The sequence below is a fragment of the Lissotriton vulgaris genome, chromosome 1_1 (genome assembly GCF_964263255.1).
Source record: "Lissotriton vulgaris chromosome 1_1, aLisVul1.2, whole genome shotgun sequence".
NCBI lineage: Eukaryota > Metazoa > Chordata > Amphibia > Caudata > Salamandridae > Lissotriton > Lissotriton vulgaris.
In genome coordinates, this window is record NC_141685.1 from 671,627,601 (window position 1) to 671,650,382 (window position 22,782).

Here is a 22,782-nt window from a genome sequence, read left to right on the forward strand (position 1 = left end):
CTGACAAGTGCTCCTCTTGGTCTGAAACGTTGTGAACCACCTGAGATGTGTACAACTTAGTGTAGTATGATCAAAATTCATCCTGTATTTCTGGGGTGCCCGTAAGAGTCTGGCCTGTAGAGGAGCGAATTTTAATGATGTAGGAACGCCCGGGTGAGGGCTTTAAGAGGTGTGCTATTGTGCGCCCCGGCCTGTCACCTTCCCCATAGCAGCGTGCAATGCCATACATAGTTAAAAAAAGAGTTTCTCTTGCTCAGCGGCCTTCCTGAATTCCGCCAAGAGGGACATTTGTAAGCTGAACAGAACCTGTTCAGGCTCCACGAGCTGTTCTCTATCTAACGTATCCAATTTCTATTCGATGCTAGCTATTGTGGCCCTGAGATCGCTCAGCACCCCAGTGTGTTTAGAGATGCAAACGCCACGCATGTAGGCCTTAAAGGCCTCCCAGAGTGTGGCCCAGGAGTTAACGGATCCAGTGTTGAGCACAAAATATTCCTCTATTGCCTCTCCAAGCTCTGATTTAAAGAGTTCATCCAGAAAGACACGCCCTGGAAATCTCCACTGTCTCTCATTTCCCTCTGGTCTAGGAACACAAACCCTTAACACCACCGGAGCATGGCCCGAGTATGTTCTGGGGAGAAGATGGAAAGATTTATACAAGGTAGACAAATTTGGGGAAATTAACCAATAATATAGTCTGGTCCAAGTATCATACTGAGCTGAGTAATGAGAATATGCAGGTTCTAATGGATTGCACTGTCTCCAGATATCAACCAATTCAACGGAATCACACAGATCTAATAGCACCCAGCGCACACGTGGTTTAGTGTCTGGGGAGTTAGAGAAGCTATCAAGAGCGGGATCCATTAAAAGTTAAAGTTGCCTCCCATGCATATGTACTTGGCTTCCAGCTGCAAAATATGTGCATGCAAGTCATGGGAATTCTCTGGACAGTCGACATTGGGGCCATATATATTCACAAAAGCAATGCGGTGACCCATTAACTGACCTACTTCCATTGTGTAGCGCCCTTCCTTGTCGTTGTGCTTTTTGTGTAGCTGAAAGGGGAGACGTTTGTGTATTAATATTGTAGTACCTCTTACGTATGTGCTATAATTTGCAAAATACTGGTGAGAGCCCCAACTAATCGCAAAAACGGTGACATCAGTTCTGGGGAGATGGTTATCTTGAAGAAATGCAATGTTGATCCTGTGTCGTTGTAAGTAATGTAGTATACGCTTCCCTTTTCTAACTTGATGATGCCCCCTGACATTCCAAGTGATGAGCTACAGGTCCCAAAATGTGGATAGGTTATCTAAGACTGACATTCATACTATAAAACAGTGATTGCAGTTGTGTGTCAGAGCTAGCCCTCATCAGTGTACAGTGAGTAATCTGTAATGTCAACGAATGTAACCATAGGTTGTGAACTTCCCTTCCCACCACCCCTCACCCATCTCTGCACCACCCTTCGCAGGGAACAACCCCATAGAATATACAGTCACATGCATCATGCAAACATTTCAACAACGTAAGAAGGTGATAAGCAAAATATAATATGATCATACAACACATTTAATGGGCTAAACACGCAGGGGGTGGCAACGCCACGCCGGAGACCCAACTTTGGAATTAACTATATTGACTAATAAATATCCCTTCTCAACCCAAGAAGAAGCTATACTTAAATGAGCTAAATTAACCTGAAGCATAACACGTGCGTCATTCAGAAGAAAAAAGTTCCACACTGGCCACTGAGCCGCTGTGAGGGGGAGAAGACCTGAGTGAGTCTTTACTCTTTTGGCTGCTACTGCCTTTATAGTCCCTACAGAACTCCTGAATCTCTATGGCGGAATCAAAGATCCCGGATCTGCCCTCGACATCCACCAGAAGTTGCGCTGGGTATAACAAACCATATCTGAGTCCCAGATTCCGAATTGTCGCCTTGACACCATTATATTTGAGCCTAGCCTCCCGCACCATGGCTGTAAAGTCAGGGTACAGGGCCAACGCCGATCCCTTCCAGGTAATATTGGCCTGCTCTCTTGCTAGGCGTTGCGCCGTCTCCCTGTTGTGAAAGTTTAGGAGGCGTGCAATTATGGGCCTGGGTGGACAGCATGGCTTAGGGGGAGGGCTCAAGGACCGATGTGCACATTCAATAATGAATCCAGGAGTGAAGGCGTCGCTTCTGAATATTTCGGCCAACAGAGTTTCCACACATAGGTCTATACGACCGGTATTGGCTGATTCGAGGACTCCTAGTATGCGAAGGTTGTTGCGCCTGCTGCGCGCTCCTACATCTTTATTTTTTATTGCCACCTCATTGAGGATCTTTTCAACTCGGTCCAGGCGTTTGACAGACTGGGCAGATCCATCTTCAAGGTCAGACACCCTACCTTCAACTGTGTCAAGGCGTTTGTCATGCACACCTATTTTAACACCCAGATTGTCCAAGCGCTTTTCCAGGGTGTCAAATCGGCCATCCAAAGCCCTGAATCTAGCTCTCAATTCCTGCAATAGTGAATTCGAGCTGGTAGGTGGGTTCCCAGTGGAGGCTGCATCTAAGCCCCCCTCAGCCATTTTAGTGCTCCTCTCTGGCACTTTCTCTGTAGTTGTACTAAACTGCAGCAGCCGTTGTTTAGGGTCCTTACGCCCATATCTCCCTGCCCTCACCCACTGAGTTGCAACATCTATCGCAGGCTGGGTACTGCCAAGGCGGCCAGCGAGCGCTGTATTTGGATTAATTCAATAAACCCTCAGAGAACAATGCTTGTGGGACTGGAGGCTCTTTTCGCCAGATATTCAGACTACTCCACCCCTGACGAATACACCATGTGCACTAGGTTAAGTTCTTTGCTCTTGCTACAGCCGCCAATAGGAGCTCACTGTGTTGGCTACTGTGAAATCTTTACAACACTTACGGGTTTTCTTTAAAATCATTTGCCATGCCTCTTGATATGTGATATCTAAAAAGTGCTGGTTTCACAATGTTGGGGCACAGGCGATGTATCCTCTATGTATGAGCCTCTCTTCGGCTTTGCTGCGCAGCTGAGCAGGCTATTTTTTGATAGTGCATGGGCAAGGAGGTCTCAGGCCCTGTTACCCCCTGCCCGGCCAGCTCGATCAGCCAGATGGCTGTTTCGCAGGCCTGCCCGCTGCCCCTATTACCACGGGGCCTCCCGAAACAAGAAGGACTGGCCACGGTCTCAGCAGCAGTGAGAGCCTGTTGAGGCGGCCAGCAGAGGAGAGGAGGGGGGGGGGCTGGGACTCCATCACGCTCACCTCGCCTGCAATGCAGAAAGCAGTATATTGTACCAACCATGACGTTTCACTAAAATCCTCTGACTGGAGGTCCCAGTTGGCACTGCCTTCTTCCAGGCCTCACTCCGTCTCAGCAGTCGGCTCTGCCCATGAACGTTCATTGACCCTGGAATGGGACGATTTCTTAAGGTTTGGTCACACAATAAGGCTCCACTATACCGCCGCTTCTTCTGTTATGCGGGCCTCAGCTCCCACAATGCTTTATAGTTCCATTAGTCCGGATAGGATTCGTTTGTCGCGATCCTCCAGCAGAGCTTCGGCGATGAGCGGCCATTTTGGTCGGCAGCCTGGCCACACTACTCAAGAACAAGAAAAAAGAGTTTTGGTGAAATAAAATATTTGCTCAAAATCACACGATTTAATTGTGGAAAGGGCTATTTATCCAGGTTTTCTAGTTTCACTTTATGCAAGTCAACCAGGAAATAGATTTCTATTTGTCATTCCTTATGTTAAGGCTTTGTCTTACCTCTGTGCATTTTCTTCAGCAGTTTATATATAGAGTGAATTCGACCCAAAGGCAGTGGAGCACATTACATGAGCACTAGTCACATTACACAAGGTCACATCGATTATTTATAGGCATGAGGAGATTGAGTGTTGTGTACAGAATCAATGGATGTTAAGCCAATGCAGAGACTCAAACCTGGTTTCCTAGTTCCAAAGTCGTATCGCCACATCCTGGGTGGGGTAAGGCAGGTAAGAAGCACATGAAAGCTTGGCTCGTTATGTGCTCTAGGTTACAACGGGACCTCAAGCTGAGCCAGAGCCAGGTTTCAGGTTCAAGCCTGGCTCAAGCTTTCAGTCGCTCGCCCACTCCTACTTCAAACTGCCTCACAGTCATACGCCATTAGATGGCTGTCTGTTCACATATGTTAAATTCATCCAAAACATTTCTGCCGCCTCTGCATATAGGTCCCTCCCCTACGCTATTAATTTCCCATTAACCATTATGACCACTAAGCCTTCATCCAGGGACCTTGGAGTACACGTCAAAGACTTCAATGATTACAAATAAAAAAAGCCAAATTCCAACCACTGAACATACAGAAACATTTCCTTCTAAACAGCCTTTCTTCCTGCATTTCCTTGTAAAGTGCCAAAACAGTGATCACCTCAGTAGTGCTTAGTAAACAGGACTACTGTAATTGTCAATTAGTAGGTCTCCTCCTGTATTCTTTGTCCCCACTAGATAAAGTGATACATTTTGCCACAAGAAAACTCTGTAGCAGCCATGAAGGCAACACTTTATAAGCCATGAGGGCAACGAAATACAGACCTGCTTCTTTAACTTTTTAGAAGCTTACTGACTTACTGAGGCCTTTCTCTTGCTCAGCAAGCAAGGGAAGGTGAGCAGCTCTCCATTTTGGTCCAGCCTGCCAGACATTCCTAACATCTATTGTCAGCGTACCAGGTCTTAGATAGGGCTTACAGCTTGTACATTGCTTACCATTGGTTGGCAGTATTGTTACTCTCATTTACTGGCTGCAGATTTGATGACTTGCCTTGGCCCTCTTGTGCCTGTTTCTTACCTGGAGCATACACACTTGTGTTCTTCCACTATTCCCTTTTAGGGAACTACTTTTTTTATTTTTGCTTCAACGCTCCACAAGATAGTTTCCCTCCTGTGTTCCTCTCCCACTCTGTGTTGCTTGCTCTCATTTGTGTGCTTTTCTTTCCAACCGCACACCTGCACCCCTGTACTGTCTCATTTTTCTTTTGTCACTTGTTTGCATTACACCCCTCAATAATGAAGGTTTTGATTGAAGGGGAAGTTTTGAACTTCAAATTACAAAAAAAATGCTTCCAGTTCCTTATGATTGCACAGAGCATGCAAGCTGCTACACAGAAGGGAAGGACTGTTCCCATGAGGAACAGGGTCAAGACTGATTTGCATATGGCTGGGTCTAAACTGGGGTGATATAGTGAGCAAAAGAAGAAAGATTTAACCCACATCTCTTGACTGGGAGTGAATGTATGATTTATTCGGCATTCCGCCCATCACATGTTTGCGTAGCACAATGTGCTTTTCACCCCTGCATGTGTGCATTACACCCCTCAAGACAACCACCACCCGCCTCCGTGCTCCATTTTCCTTTCTCTCTTGTGCACTTTTTGACCAAGGAGATGATGTGGCCTAAAGGCTAGAGCTGCCACCTTCGAAACTGGGGAAGCAGATTCGAATCTCGGCTTGAGCTCATTTCTGTGATACTGGGCAAATCACTGAATCTCTCCATGCCTTTGAAAAGAAAAAGAATGTGTCCTTATGTAATGTAACTGGTGCTCCTGTAAACCAATACCTTTGGGTCGAGTTTGTGCTATATAAAACTGCAAAAAAAGTAAATAAAAAATCTCTCGCCCTTTTTTGCTCCTCCGTCTCCTAAAAGTGTGCAGCAATAATTAAGGTTTTGATTAAAGAGGAAGTGGTAAACTTCAAATTACAAAAAAAATGCTTCCAGTTCCTTATGATTGTACAGAGCATGCATGCTGCTGCACAGAAGGGAAGGACTGCTCCCATGAGGAACAGGGTCAAGACTGATTTGCATATGGCTGGGTCTTAACTGGGGTGGTATAGTGAGCAAAAGAAGATGGATTTAACCTAGATCTCCTGACTGGGGGTGAATGTATTATTTATTCAGCATTCCGTCCATCATTTGTTTGCGTAGTACAATGTTTTTCTACGAACATGTTTAGTTCAACAGTTCTTTCAGCTTCGGCAAAATTAAGCACTGGCTAAGCAATCAGTCAGCAAGGGGAGTCTTACTAGCTTTGACAATGATTATATTTTGCTTTACTTGCTTGAAAGAAACAGCTGTTTAATACTAAGTAATGTAGTGGGACAGAAATGTGTGCAAAGGTGCTGCGGCTGAGGACAGGAAGCCAGAGCACTTTTTACAATATTGTTACATATGGTGAGCTGGGTCTAGATATCTGGTACGCAGAAGTGGGTAAAAGTGTCACACAATGACACAGTTCTTGGATAAACTGTAGAAAGGTTATACAAATCCCACCCCTGTGGGATTTGTGCTAAGCATTTGAACCTAAATTAAATTATATTTGAAAGCAGAAGTACTGTCTTTTACTGTTCCTTACTGCAGATCGTTTCTTTTCTACTTTACCCCACAGTGGGTGTATCGTGTTGTCGTATTTACCAGTAATATCGCTTGTTAATATGCGGGCAGCCCACTCACATTCAGTAGAAATTAATAAGATTGGTATCTTGTTCTCCAATATTGTGGTGCTTATGTGTTGGCCGAAAAGTAGTGCTGGGGATAGTCGACACAAGCAGGGAACTCATCACAAGCTAAGATATGACCACCGAAGGCCCTGATTTTATATTAAAAACAGAGCTTTGAACTATACTATTTCCCGCTGAAAGGCAATATTTCTCTGTATGTGTTCCCACACCTGGCGTGTCACTCATTTTGGTGCTTAATTTACCTCCATGTTAAAGAACAGTATATGTTTCAGCACCCAGGCTAATGTGCCATATAAGGTCCCAAAGGTGAGACAGTTTGCATTCCAAATGCTTGTTTCACAACTAGTTGGTGCAAATTCTAGTGGAAATCCTGGTGCAAAAGTGAACTGCACCAGTGCAAAATGTATGTAATCTGCCCAGTACCTTTACTCTCATTTTATTGAAGGTAAATATAACTTTCGAGTTGCTAATTTGATCCTTGTCTTTTTAAACATTGCATTCTTTAGGGCCACCAAGAAGCACACAGCTTGCAGTGTATCCTAATGCCACTGTGAAGGCAGGTGACATTGTGAACATCACTTGCACGTCTCTCGGTGAGCCTGCTCCACGCATCACCCTGAGGAAGAAGAGCGAGGCGGGATTCACCACCGAACAGCTTCCATACATAGTACTCAAGGCTGAAGAGGAACACACCGGGGTTTATGAGTGTGAATCATCCAACGACCTAGGAAGTCAGAGAACAGAACTCAAACTTGTTGTACAAGGTCAGTAACTGTGGAAATGTGTCCTAATCCGGTCATATAGACACATAAAATGTGCTGTTTAAAGAACAAATGTGAAAGCACAAAGACCAAGTTCTGCATGCACATGTTTTTTACAGCTGGGAATTTTAGGTCTCGTCAAAGAGCCCTTATGGACATTAGGCATTTGCACTCTCTTCCACATTGTGCAGTTAGCATACAACATAATCTTAAACCTGCACTTTCTTGCAGTGACTGCACTCATCATATCTGTTCAGCCTCCATTTGTAAGGCAATTGGTTATACACATTTTTAGAATGGCTTTCAGACCTATAGATTTCAGTGATACAAACTTTTCTATTCTATTTTATTCGTCCACTCCACATCCATATTGTTCCCTGTCCAGTTCCTATACTTGCATTTTTTTAAAATGTTGATCATTGTTTTTATGGACTTTGTTTCAATCAAATAACGTTGACGAAATGAAAGACACCTTGATTTTCAAAGTTATACACTTTTACCTTAAATATTTAGTTGAGCTTTCCCATAGTCCATAGTACTTACAGGTGAAATACTCAGACATCAATTACTGGAATATCTATCGGATTTGGGATCGAGTCTTTACTATTTTGTCTCTATTCCTTGTCCAAGTACTTATGAATTGACCCTAGGGACAGGTGCCTCTGTGGCCTCATAGATTAGAAAAACAACTATGGCAAATATGTTTTTGGGAGCTCCCTCTGTTGGGCAAGTGTGAAACAACCAACTCCCACTTCACCTCCTACATGTTCGTGTTTCCAGTGGGACAGGGATCTAAACTGTATACATCACAGGTATTTGCATCTCAGCAGATGTAAATATAGATTGCTCGCTATCTCAGACTTTTTTCTTTCAGCGGGTACTACTTTGTAGAGCACACCACTAATGATGAAATGAGAACATACATGCATGAAGGGTATCCCTATGCGGTTACAAATCAAGTGGCCATGTGAACGATGTTGTCAGGCAACCCAAGGGAAACACAGTTTGGGTTTCCATCCCCCTCCACCCACCCTGTGGGTTGATTCAGGAGCAGCAGTCCACCAGGATGGTTGGCTGAACTGATGTTTTCCAGTAACAGCACAGACAAACAGCCCATCTGGCGGTGATGATGACTGCCCCATGTACTACAACAGAGGCTGAACCAGCATGCATCTATGTCCTTCCTGCAATGTGTTAGAAAGAAAACCCACCTATTCTGCACCACTAGAGAGTATTTTACAGAGGCTGTTTCCGAGGGTCTTGTACAGCAGAAAACCATGGATGCGTACAGTGATGGAGAAGACAAAGGTAAGGGGCAATGCCTGGTCTCCAGTATGCATGCTTCTCCAACCTCAGCAGAGCAGTGTACAGAAGAGGTTGGTGAAAAAGAAAAGAAAAGCACAGAAGAAAGGATGGAACTTCTCCACTGGTAACCATCCATTGACATTGGCCCATGCAGGCTTGCCCACTGAGCAGCTGAAGACTATGATTGGCAACACAGTGAATACAGTCATCTTCAAACTCTTTTCATGTGAGCCAAGTCCAAATATCCAAACCTGAAATATTAGGGGCGGAGGGATAGTGGATGGCACTATGGACTCTGGAAAATACATTAAAACAGAGGGCCTGTATGAAAATTTGGGATACACAAAGCAAAAATAGGCTATTTAGATACCTCCAGCCATCCGTGTTTCGGAGGAATATTTACCAGAGACAGACATCCTCACTAATTACAGGATTTCCAAAGCCTCCATCATTAAGACATCCTTCAAAAATCTGGAGAAATCCAGATAATGTGTCTTCTACTTATTGGTCTAGACCAGAGGTATTCAAACTTTTACAGGTTGAGCCCCCCCAGCTGAATTCCCCCAGATGTTGGCCCCCCCCCCACCACCCGACCAAAACCTCGGGAATCCGGCACACCACATGATCGACTGCAACGCGCACACCACGAGCCATATCCGGCAAACAATTCTCAACACAACAAGAGTGCCTAGCAAACTGCAGGCCTGTGAGTGGGTGTGGCGAAACGACAGAGGTGTACCACACAGCTCAAAACACAATCCTCCAAGGCAAAGGAAGTCATCACAACCCTCCCCATCCATCATGTACACCTTGTCATCCACCAACTCCCCCACCATTCATTCCTTCCCTCCATCTGTGCCCCATCCACATCCAAACCCCTTCAACCACTTGCAAACCCATCCACCATCCATCCCTCCATCCATCATCTCACCCATCCATCCATCCACCCCCTCACCCATCCATCCATCATCCATCTATCCCTTCACCCAATCCATCCCCTCACCAATCCATCCACTCTTCCACCCATCCATCCAACCACTCACCCCTTCACCCAAGCTATCCTCCCACTCATCCATCCACTCCTCCATTCATTCATCCATCCACTCCTCCATTCATCCATCCACTCCTCCATTCATCCATCCACTCTTCCACCTATCCACTCACTCACTCATCCATCCAACCACCCACCCTCTCACCCATCCAGCCATCCCCCCACCCACTCATCCATCCACCCAATCACTCATCCGTCCACCCACTCAACCCCCCACTCATCCATCCACCCACCCATCCATCCCTCCCGCTCTCCACCCTCCCCCCACTCATACATGCACTCTCTGACCCATCCATCTTCATGCTCCTCTCCTCACCCATCTATGCACACACCTGCCCATCCACTCTGCCAATCATTCATCCATGTCCTCACTCATCCATCCATCCTCCCCCTCTCTCTCCATTCCCCCCTCACCCAGCCACCCATCCCTCCATCCACCCTTCACCCATCCACCCACTCATCCATCCACTCATCCACTCATGAATACATCCATTGACCTCTCACCCACCCCTTCACTCCTCCATCCATCCCCCGTCCATCCACCCTCCTCAATCACCCATCCATCCCCACATCCACCCCTTCACTCATCCATCCATCCTCCCCCTCTCTCTCTCCATTCCCCCCTCACCCAGCCACCCATCCCTCCATCCACCCTTCACCCATCCACCCACTCATCCATCCACTCATCCACTCATGAATCCATCCATTGACCTCTCACCCACCCCTTCACTCCTCCATCCATCCCCCGTCCATCCACCCTCCTCAATCACCCATCCATCCCCACATCCACCCCTTCACTCATCCATCCATCCATTCACCCCTTCACCCATCAATACATCAATACATCCATCCATCCATCCATCACCTCTCTCATCCATCCATCCATCCACCCACCGACCGACTCGTCCACCATCCACCCCCCCAATCGATCCATCTACCATTTCACTGATCCATCCACCATTTCACTGATCCATCCATCCCTCCACCCATCCATTTACACTTCCAACCATACACACATCCATCCACTCCCATCCATCCCTCCACTCATGCATCCATCCTCTCTCCCACCATCCATCCACCCCTTCACCTATCCATCCATCCCCTCACTCATCCATCCACCCCCCCACCCATACATCCACCATGTCACCCACCATTCCGCCCATCACTCCACCCATACATCCACCACTCCACCCATACATCTATTCACCCACATGGCAACATAATGGACGTCTGGTGGCCGGCTCCACCCGACATCCCTCGCTCTCCCTCTAGCTGCCTCGGTCTCCCTCGCTCTCCTTATGTCTCCCTCGCTATGCCTCCCTCGCTCTCCCTCTGTCTCTCTCACTGTCTCCCATGCTCTCCCTCGCTCTCCCGCACTCTGCCTCCCTCGCTCTCCCTCTGTCTCCCTCCCTCTCCCTCTGTCTCCCTCCCTCTCCCTCTGTCTCCCTCGCTCTCCCTCTGTCTCCCTCGCTCTCACTCTGTCTCCCTCTCTCTCTCTCACTCTGTCTCCCTCGCTCTCTCTCACTCTGTCTCCTCGCTCTCCCTCACTCTGCCTCCCTCCCTCGCTCTCCCTCTGTCTGCCTGTCTCCCTCCCTCGCTCTCCCTCTGTCTGCCTGCTCCCTCCCTCGCTCTCCCTCTGTCTGCATGTCTCCCTCCCTCACTCTCCCTCGCTCTCCCTGTCTGCCTCAGTCTCCCTCTGTCTGCCTCCCTCGCTCTCGCTCTGTCAGCCTCTGTCTCCCACCCTCGCTCCCCCTCTGTCTGCCTGTCTCCCTCACTCGCTCTCCCTCTGTCTGCCTGTCTCCCTCCCTCGCTCTCCCTCTGTCTGCATGTCTCCCTCCCTCACTCTCCCTCGCTCTCCCTCAGTCTCCCTCGCGCTGCCTCCCTCGCTCTCGCTCTGTCAGCCTCTGTCTCCCTCCCTCGCTCCCCCTCTGTCTGCCTGTCTCCCTCCCTCGCTCTCCCTCTGTCTGTCTGTCTCTGTCTCCTTCCTCCCTCCCTCTCCCTCTTCATCTCACCATGCCTGTGTGTGCCCGGGCTGACACAGCTTCTGGGCACACACACACACTCAGCCAGGCAGCCGCACCCGGGCACTTCACACCTCTTTAAGAGACCATTCGCATGCTAATGAGCTTTGTTCAGCTCTTAGGCCCCTGCAGCCCCACTCTGACCGAAATCGCCTGGCCCCCACAGAGAGTCTCTACATCGCGCTGCACAAAGGGAAGATCGGAGTGGAGCATGCGCCCCCCCTGGGATGGTGCCGCGCCCCCCCCCCAGGGGGGCACGCCCCACAGTTTGAAGAACCCTGGTCTAGACTGTGCACCACGGAAATGTTTGACAAAGACTTTCCTGAAGCAGCAAAACCTTTACTTTTGCTTATCTACTCTTTCTGTGTGCACCTCTGTAGCATCTAAGGATGCATTTCTGTAGCATCTGAGGATGCAACCATGTAGGACCCCTTAGTAAATGTGCTGAGGTGGCATGATAAAACGCTTGCTCTGACACTGACAATCGGACACTATGCTTAAGTCCACATTCTTGAAGCTGCCATTCTAGGACCACAGGTTAATTGGACCTCGACCTCAACTGAAGAAAACGGTGAAACCGACCGTGGACCTCCCATATATACTGCAGGCTCCAGCACAGCCTTATAACTCCAACACACCTCTTGTTAGACCAATCTATAAGGTATCATGCCTCACAATCATCATTTTCAAGTTCAAATTATGTATCAGTATTTGATTGACATGCTGTGCAGTAGCAGCTCCATGAAGTCCTGCTTCAAAATCATCCTTCCTGACTACACATGAGCCCTACGCTCAGACTCTGCTATGGGACAGCTGGTTGAAGGCCAGCTGTGAAACTTTGACCCACATGCTTTTCGAAACAATGGGTCTTCGAAATGATTCAAGTGGATAACATGATTATTGTTTCTTACTTTCCGCCTGACTGCTGATTACTAATATGTCATCTTCCAAGAACCCACAAAGGAGATGAGCTGTATGGAGTGAGGTGCAGGATCTTCTGAGGAGGGACTAATTATCCAGGTACCAGTGAGAAACAAGAGTCTGGAAATCAATTTCGTCTGACCAGTGTGGTGAAACATTATTATTGGTGGTATCCTTCAAAAAACAAATCCTTCAAAGGATTCGTATTGTGGTAATATTTGGGATATTTTTGAAGTTTGCAAACCTAGAAGATGCATCTTTTTCCACTTTCCCATTCAGTCTTTCCAACTGAAATCCCAGGATTTGCAGCACATTGACTCTACTCCTAATTTAGGTCCAATTGAGCCTTAATTTGATTTCCTGCATATTAATAAAGGTCCTTGCTCCTTTGTTTAGTCTGTTTCATTCACACTGAACATACCTTCATCCTAATCTTGGTAACTGTTTTGTCCATGTAGGGACTCTAAACCATGAATTCCTGTGCAAGCAATGGGTTGGGAACATTTTACAGGACCATAGCTGAACAATGAATTGGAAAAAGTCAAAGAAAAAGGTGCCTTCTGCATATCTGGAGTGTGAGACCTTTCAACCTTAGGCTAGCCTTATCCCAAACATGTATCCTTAATCCTCCATTTTAATTTGATGATCTCATTTTTGCTAGCATTTTACCACTGCTAACCAGTACTAAAGTGCATGTGCTCTCTCCTTAAACCATGATAATATTGGGTTATACCCAGTTAGCATATTTATTTTCCTTGTAAGTCCCTGGGAAAGTGGCACTACATGTGCCCAGGGCATGAAAAATTAAATGCTACTAGTGGGTCTGCAGCACTGGTGTACTACCCACTTAAGTGGCCCTTTAAGCATGTCTCAAACCTTCCATTGAAGCCTGTGTGTGCAGTATCTAACTGTCATTTTAATCTGGCAAACTAACCCTTTCGCCAGGCCCATTCCTTCTATTTTTAAAACACATGGCACACCTAGGGTAGGCATTGGACAGCCCAGAGGACAGGATGCAATGCACTTAAAATGTGGGACATGTCATTTTAAATTTTACTTGTCTTGGTAGTGAAAAACTTGTAACATTTGTTTTTCACTACTGCAACACCTACCTCTCCCATGAACTAACATTGGAGTTACCTTATTACAGTTAACTAGCTGTAATGTTCAAATGGGAGCAGGTTACCGGTTCATGTTTGGTGTCTTTGGAATTGTAATGAAAAATCCCAACTTTTAGTGAAGTCGGATTTTAAATTACAATTTTGAAAATATCGCTTTCAGAAAGTTGACATTTTCCTGCTTTATCCATTTAGTGCTTGTGGCCTGTTACTGGGTCACATGCCAAGATGTAGCTGGTAGTTGAGCTTTGTGTATTACTCCTAAACAGCCACACACAACAGGAAGCTTAGGTGCTGGTGGATGAACTGTCACAGGCATAATTGGAGGAAGGATCTGGGCACTGCCCCATTTAGACTTTGATGTTTAAATAACTTTATTAAATTCATAATATACTGCATAACAACAATACAATAAGATTAACAGTAATAATCAGAGGTGCATGTGCAGTATTAAACCCTATCAAGAAAAGCATAAAGGCTTTATATTTTAAGAAGGAGGAGAAGAGAAGGGAGTTAGGGGAGAGGAGGGAGGAAGAAATGGTTATTAAAACAAATGATAAGTGTTTAATGGAAATAACAACAAATTGCCTCTAGGTTAACTTTATATGACAAACAATATATCTATAAACATACCATAACATTTACTATCATTTAAAAGGAGGACAGAGAGGGTAATTCATGGAGGGCAGAAATCTTTGAAAAATACACAAACAGTACTTGATACATCACTATCAACTTGGTAAAGATACGAGGCAACCATAACAATTGCATATTGTAGGAATATGTGCATTGTATAGCATACATAGTATCTAACTTATGACAAGAGCACACCAAATCCCAGCATGCTTCATAGGATACCTTATCTGATGATTTCCTGTTTAAAGTAATCTGGTGAAAAGCTATTGCTAAAAGTATTTTTAAAAGTTTTTTTTATTAGGGAAAGGTGGAGTGAGCCTATTAAACAGTGTTTCCAAAAAAAGATAACTAATATTGAAAGGGTTATAAAAATTAAAATCCTCTTAATCTGAGCCCAAATTTTGTACCAGAAATTATGGGTATTGGGCCAATTGAATAGAATTTACATCAGGAAAATCACAAGACAAAACATTTAGCAAGGGTATCTGAGGAGAATTTGGAGCACTGCAAAGGAGTAAAATATAGGCAATGATAAAGAAAATATAGAGGGGCAGATTTACAAGAAACTGACGCATCTGTACAGATGCGTCAGTTTTCCTGCGCCTGAGTGAAAAAACCCTGCACCACCATAGATGCGCCATATATACAATACGGCCCACTATGGCGCAAGGATTGACAGATGCGTTAGAAATTCTGGCACATCTGTTGGTGGAGAAGTCACGCATTGCTGGAGTTGTGTCGCAAGCACAACACAACTTCAGCATTGCATGTTGTGGCCTATTTCCAATACACTGGGTCTCTCCTTACGCCTGCTTCAAGCAGGCATAAGGCTTTGATGCAGGAGCGTCCTAAAAGTCACGCAGAGAAACCTTGTTGATTTCACTGAGTCACTTTCCTACGTGAGAACGCCTACCCGTTATACATTATTCCTAACGCAGGTATAATGTCACGCAGGGCCTTACAACATGACTCATCTCCCTAGATGCGTCACGTAGTAAATTTGCTGCATTTTTAACGCCGCCGTTGCGTCACAATAGTGACGCAACAGCAGCAAAAAAGTGACGCAAGGGGCTTGTAAATCTGCTCCACAGATAGTGTAATACCAGCAGACCGCAAGATTTTTATATATGCGTACCCATACCGTATTCCAAAATAGGTTTGTCCAAGAAACTCCCAGATCTCTCTCCCATATGAACTCAGACTTGAATTTGGTTCTGGAGGGATCAGGATTGGAGAAATACTTTTAAATAGCTGAAACTCTAGGACCCGTTTTCAGAAATTCATTATTGCCAGTAGAGAAAGCAACTTTCTTCAAAGAGTCTTGGAGTAAACAATAAAAACCACGTTCATTAATGACAAAAGTGAGTATAAAAGGAGCTCGGGCAGTAATAAATAGGACAAAATTGAGGAAAAGAGATCGGTGAATCTTTATTAAAAAAAGGTGAGATACCCACATTAAGCCTTTATCCTTTCCAGTACACCAAAAAAAGACCCTATCATTTATCATGAGTAAGGAGTTGTACAATTTCGGCATTTTCAAAAGCAAGGCTGTACCAAGAGTAAGAGGAAGAAAAGTGGATTTGAGCAGCAACACTGTGTTACGTAGTATAGGGGAATGAAGAAGTGACCTCCTAGTAGTAAGAGATAGGAACTCTTAAAGCTAACGGGAAAAAGAGAAATAGGCTCGATATCTAGCCATAAAGAAGAAAAGGATGAGAATAAATCATAAGTCCCAAGCGCCAAAGCAAAAGCAAAAGCTCTATGATGACCATAAAAGGGAGAAAAATTAAACCCCCGCCCCACCAATTTCGGTTTTTGTAAAGTAACTAATACTTCCCTTGACTTTTTAGCTTTACAAAGAAATGTAAGGAGTAGCGTGTTGATTTTTAAAAAAAAAACAGTTTGGGAATATGAACTGACAACATGGAAAGAAGATGTAACCGTAAGGGAGAAATCATTATTTTAATAGAGTCTGAACAGCCCCTTTTAATAGAGTCTAAACAGTCTAGAAATAGAAGCTTCCAAGAGGAGAGAATCCTATCAATTCTGATACTAAGTTCTATAAAATTAATTTTAACCGTATCAGGAATGGAGTTCATAAAACCATACCCCCAAGTATTTAATTTTTTGGACCACTGATAACCAATAAAGAATAAGCGTTACTGAATGTGTATTAAGTAAGTAGGAGAATTTCCATTTTATCCTTATTAATTTTATATCCAGAGACAGTAGAACATAGATACATTTATTGCAATAGAGAAGGTAGCGACTCTTCAGGAGAGGAAATAAAGAAAAGAATATCGTCTGCATAAGCAGAAAATTCTAATTGTCGGTCTCCATAAGGAAAGCCAAAGATAGAAGGATTAAGACGGATCCAAGAAAGAAAGGGCTCAAGAGCTAAAACAAATAATAAAGGAGAAAGTCGTCAATCTTGTCTAACCCCTCTATTAAGAGGAATATATGAGGAAATCCTGCCATTACCATTACTGATGCCCGGGGAGCATGATATAAGAGGGAGATAAGAGCTATCGTTTTAGTCCCAAACCCATGCCATTTCAAAGAATGAAATAAAAAATCCCAGTTTACTCTATCAAATGTCTTCTCAGCATCAATTGTTATGGCTGCAAGAAAAGATTTAAAAGATGGAGCTTTACTAAGAACATACAGAAGCAACCTTGCATTATCCGATATAAGCCTTCCTTTGATAAACTATGACTGTTCTTTACCTATAAGGTGGGGAAGAAAAGATTCTAAACGAAGAGCTTAGCAAAGATTTTATAATCAACGTTCAACAAAGAGATAAGCCCATAATTTTTACATTCACAAGGATCTTTACCATCTTTATGAATAAGACATATTTTAGTTTCTTTGAAAGTGCCTGAAGTAGAAGAAGATGTAGTAAAATGATTAAATAAGAGATACAGATGAGGAAGAAGGATATTGGAGAAGTGAAGATAGAATTCTACTGTGACACCGTCTGGACGAGGCGCTTTCCCTAATTTATTTATTTGTAAGGCTGCTGCATTTTCTTTAGTAGAGAGGTCATTCTCAAAGTCCAAATCAGGAACAGCAGAATGAGGGGTGTGATGTAAATAATCCACAATCGCAGAGGAAGGAGGAGATGATTAAGGCATGTAAAGAGATTTGTAAAACATAAAAAAATTCTAAAATAGCCTGATGGTTAGTAATAGATTTATCAGTCGATGTGGAAACTGAATCGATAATGTGTTGTTTTTTACTTTCCTTGAGATAATTTGCTAAGAACCTGTCAGCTTTATTTTTCCCTCCATAATAAAATGCATTTTTCCAAAGAAGCATAGACGAGGCCTTTTCAGTAGAAACAGAATTAAATTGCAGTTTGGCTTTAAGCAGGGGATTAAGGTCAGAGGGCAGTTTAGAGGAGAAATGCTTTTTTTCTAAAGATTTAATCGATGAGAGAAGACTAGTATGTTCTTTTAACCGCATCTTCATTTGCCTAGAAACATGGTTTAAAATGAAATCACTTGCCGAGGCCTTGCATGTATCCCTGACCAAGGAAGGTGAAACTTCCGTATTGTCATTGAAGGAAAAAAAATCAGAAGCAAAAGCGATAAATGGACTAGAGAACTGAGCATCTTGTAATAAATAATTGTTGAATTTTCATCGATGCAAAGGGGGACAGGGAAGAACCAAATCCAAGTCTATAATAGCCATAGCGGGGTCGGAAAGCTCAATTGGACAAATATATGACTGTATGATAAACTGTGCAAGGGACTTAGAAAGAAATGTATGGTGCAGCCGTAAAAGTGAACCATGAGATGCAGAGTAAAAATGAAACTCTCCGGCATTTGGGTTAGAGTCTACCACAGCTCCCGTGTGAATAATAGAATAAAATTGCTTCTGCATTTTCTGGGAGGAAAAATGAACTAAGGATTGTCCATCTAAAAATGGGTCCAATATTTGATTACAATCACCTCCAAGAATAAATTAAGAGTCATGAAATTGTGCACATTTTTGTGCAATGGAGGAAAAAAAAGCAATATCAGGTTGTGTTGGGGCATAAACATTCATAATATTAAGGGGTACATTATCTATATCAAGGCTTACTACTATCCACCTACCCATATAATCTATTTGTTGAGAAACCAAATTATTATTGAGGGATTATTTACCCAATATTTTTGTGCAATGGAGGAAAAAAAGCAATATCAGGTTGTGTTGGGGCATAAACATTCATAATATTAAGGGGTACATTATCTATATCAAGGCTTACTACTATCCACCTACCCATATAATCTATTTGTTGAGAAACCAAATTATTATTGAGGGATTATTTATCCAATATCACAACCCCATTCTTCTTATTCTCTGATGGGGAAACAAACGCATAACTAACCCAGGCTCGCTTACATTTTAGAGCTTCAGACCGTGTAAAATGAGTTTCCTGGAGAAGAACCCTATCAGGATTAGATCTACCAAGATGGGATAACACTATCTGTCATTTAATCGGTGTTAGCAATCTTTTAATATTCCATGGGATTACTCTGAATAGTATACAAGGAGAACAAAAAATAGTATTGGAGAACGATAAGGCGTATATAAAAATTCCGTCATATAATCCAGGGAAGAGAAAGAGCAATGCAGAAATAAGAGAAGAAGGAGAGGAGGAAGGGAAAATATAAAAGGAAACTCAGAATAGAAAAAAAAGAAAGGTAAAAAGGAAAAGAAAGAAGCCAAAAGAAGAGACAGTGCATATCCATAAAGGACGACTGAAAGAACATACCTGTAAAAGGCAAGAATGAAATAGAACAGGGGTGGTGACGAAACATAAGACAATCTCAGTTGTGTATACAGAAGGACTTCTGATACATCCCCTCATGAGGCACACCATTGGCGTTCACAGAAAAATGATTCGCAAAGTAGGGTTGAATGAGTTTCAAAGTTTTTCAACGTTTTATTGACGCATAGTTCATGCTGATATTTACGTCATATCAGTTACGATGTGAGTACATTGGATTGATGTCAAACTTATTCCCAGGTTATTCCCAATGCATTTCGGGCGGGAAAGCCCTTGATCACGGAATCTGAAGAGGAAGAAAAACGGGGCGCGGTAAGTCGCTATGTTGGTGAAAATTAAAAGTAGAAAAGGGGTAGACTGTTTAACGTGAACTAGGTGAAAGGTTGTGCTCCATCACGTTCTCAGGTGCATAGGTGTGACGGATTTGGCAAGTGAGGGGAGGGTAGTGTGGGATTCTAACGCGTGTGCGTAATACAGCGCATATGGCGCATGTCGATAATAAAGTTAACATTAACAAAGTCAAAGGTCTGATGACTTACTTGGTGCTACGAGTAGCGTGCCTGGTGATTTACTCCATTCGCGGGTCGGTGACAGGGATGTGAGTGAGTTACTGGTATTCATGCAGTGCCTGACGGGCGCGTTTGCGTGATAATAGAAATAAAAAAGGGACCGGGTGTTTAAAGAGTGAGGTAAAGGGTTATAAAGCGGCGGCCATTTATAAACGGTAACAAAGTATTGGTGAAAATGGGTAAAGGCATAGCGGAGCAATGTGAACAGGGTACATGGTGTGACTAAATGGTAAATACAGTTACAAATAACAACTGAATTCGCTGCGGTCATTTAAACCAAAAGGTTTAAAGGTCTGTAAACGATAAATCCACTCAAGTTCACGTTTCAATAGTGTCTTGTGGAGATCAATTCCTTCTTTCTTGGTAACCATTTCCAAGATGACAAATCTCAATTGGGCGATGGTATGCCTGGATTCAAGAAAGTGCATAGCTACACTAGATTTTTCCAATTTGAGCCTTATGTTGGATTTATGCTCGTTTAAGCGGGTCTTAATCTTTCGTTCAGTTTTTCCAACATAAAGTTTCCCACAGGGACATTTTAGGGCATAGATCAAATTCATCGAGTCACATGTTCCATCCACTTGAAGTTGAATTTTGTGGCCTTTCATGGGATGTTGTATTGAGTTACCTTTAATGATGTTATGACAATGATTACAATTCAGGCACGGTTGGGTCCCTCGGTGTTGGGTGGTGGTGTTACTGGGTTTACTTAGAATCTCCTGTAAATTTTTTGCTTCTCGTGTGAGCAAAAATGGGAGGATTTTGGAAAATACCCTGGAAATCTGGCTCCATCTGTAGTATAGGCCAATGCCTATGTATGATCTTTTTGTAGATATGACTGACGGTGGAATATTTGGACACAACAACCATTCGATCTTCCTTCTCTTTGTGAGTTTTGAGCAGACTGTCTTTTCTGGTTATCTGTAGGACTCTGGTTCGTGCTTCTTGCAATATGTCGTCCGGGTACCCTCGATTGCGGAATCTTTCATGCATTTCATTTATGCGTTTGTCAAGTGTGGACTCATCTGATACTATCCGTTTGACTCGCAGCATCTGCGAGTAGGGTAAATGTTTCTTCAGAGAACCCTGGTGAAAACTTGCAAAGTGTAGGGTGTTGTTGCGATCTGTGGTTTTTCTATGTAGATCTGTCACAAGGCCTTGTGGAGAAGTTTTGATGTGGACATCCAAAAAGGAAATGCTGGTATCACTTATTTCCCAGGTGAGGTTGATGCGTGGGTCTTTAGTGTTGATTTCTGATAAGAAATTATCAAGAGTGTCTTTGGTGTCTGACCATAGAAAAAACAGGTCGTCGATGTAACGTACGTACATTTTTACTTTGTCTTGGAAACGTCTGTCAGTGTATATATGTTGTTTCTCGAAGTTTTCCATATACACGTTAGCGTATGTGGGGGCAGCGCAGTTTCCCATAGCCATGCCTGAGAGTTGCAGAAACCATTGATCCTCTTGTCGAAAGTAGCTGTGATATAGGATAAACATCATGAGTTCCATGATGAATGCCTGTTTCGGTCCATCAATATCACTCTGTAATAGTATCTGTTCCACGGCTTCGATACCTCCAAGGTGGGGTATTGAGGTATACAAAGAGCTCACATCTGCTGTGCAGAGAACAAGTGGTTCATTGGGTGCTAATTTGAGTTCAGAGAGTTTCAACAAGAAGTTAGTTGTGTCCTTGATGTAGCTGACAGATTTGATAACTAACGGTTGCAGGTATTTGTCAATGAACTTGCCAGGTGTCTCATGTATCGATCCTCTTGTAGATACTATGGGTCTGAAAGGTGGGTCCAGTAAGTTTTTATGGATTTTGGGACACATGTGGATGGTAGGGCTCTTGGGATTTTCAATCAGTAGGTAATTCCTGGTGCGTTCCTGTATGATGCCAGCTTGGTGAGCTTTATTGACAATGCCTTTCAAGATGTTTTGAAATTCCCGTGTGGGGTTAGTGTTAAGAGCCATATAGGTCGCTTTGTCTTCAATGTGTTCTTGCAGTTTGATAGAATACATGCTTGTGTTGAGGATCACCAAGGCTCCTCCCTTGTCCGCCTTAACGCACTTAATGCGAGGATTGTTGGCAAGTGCTTTCAAATTGTCCCGGTCTTTTTTGGTGAGATTTTGGGTTTTCTTAGAGGTCTTAAAATTGATTTTTTGAATGTCGTTTCGTACAAGGGTCTCGAATAGATCAATACATTTATGGCTGTTTGGTGCTTGAAATGAACTAGGTGGTCTTAATCCAAAGAGCTCATCTTCTTTAACTGTGGTGGTAGGTGGAAGAATATTGTCAAAAAAGTTTCGTAGTCTTAGTTTTCTTGTGAATTTGAAGGTACTAACTTCAAGTTCTAGAAGATTGGTAGAGGTTGTTGGGATGAAAGATGTACCTTTCTCCAATAGGTCCATCTGATAATCAGATACGTTAGTGTCAGATATGTTAATGACTAGACGGTCCTTTTGATTTTTTGGTCTTTCTTCGCCACCGTGCTCCGGGTGGCGGGAGGACTTTTTGGTCTGGCTCCTCCTGAGTCGTCGAGGTGGTCCGGGCCAACCTCTAAAAAATGACTTGATGAAGATTGATCCTGGCTAGTTGCTGATGTGCTGGCTGATTCCGTGTTGGTGGATGATCTAGATGTTGATGGGTGTTTAGAAGTTCTGTCGGATGAATCAGTATCTGAAGATGATGTATCAGTTTGTGCTTTTGGTGGACGGTTACGTCGTCGTTGGGCGTATATGTCGGCCCACGAATATACCTCATCGAGCTTGTAATCAAGCGTGTCCCGGCGGAACTTTCTGACTTTACGGTCATTGATTTCCTTTTGATGTTTATCCAAGATATTTTTGATTTCGTCTAATGAGGATGTAAGTTCTTCTGGGGTGAGTAAATTCTTCAGTTCACTGTCAATCGCTTTAATTTCAATTTCTAGATCTTTTAGAATGCCAGCAAGTTCTTCGACTATCAGCAATATTAAATCAAGGCTGCATTTATTTAATATGCCGTTCCATTTTTCAATAAAGGTCTTGGAATTTTTGCATAAGGAGGGCTTTAGGGCAATTCTCAGACCGCGTGGGATTCTTAGTGCCCGATGGTATCGCAGTA

At 43.7% G+C, this 22,782-nt stretch overlaps 1 protein-coding gene across 2 annotated transcripts in view; it reads left to right on the forward strand.

Annotated features, from left to right (window-relative positions):
• Window positions 1-22,782, forward strand: part of VCAM1 (vascular cell adhesion molecule 1) — a 130,269-nt gene that overhangs the window by 58,164 nt on the left and 49,323 nt on the right. For both annotated transcript variants that reach the window (XM_086954425.1, XM_086954417.1), the window contains exon 5: window positions 7,024-7,281. In XM_086954425.1, the coding sequence (XP_086810551.1) occupies window positions 7,024-7,281 (258 nt within the window). The remainder of the gene's footprint in view (window positions 1-7,023; window positions 7,282-22,782) is intronic.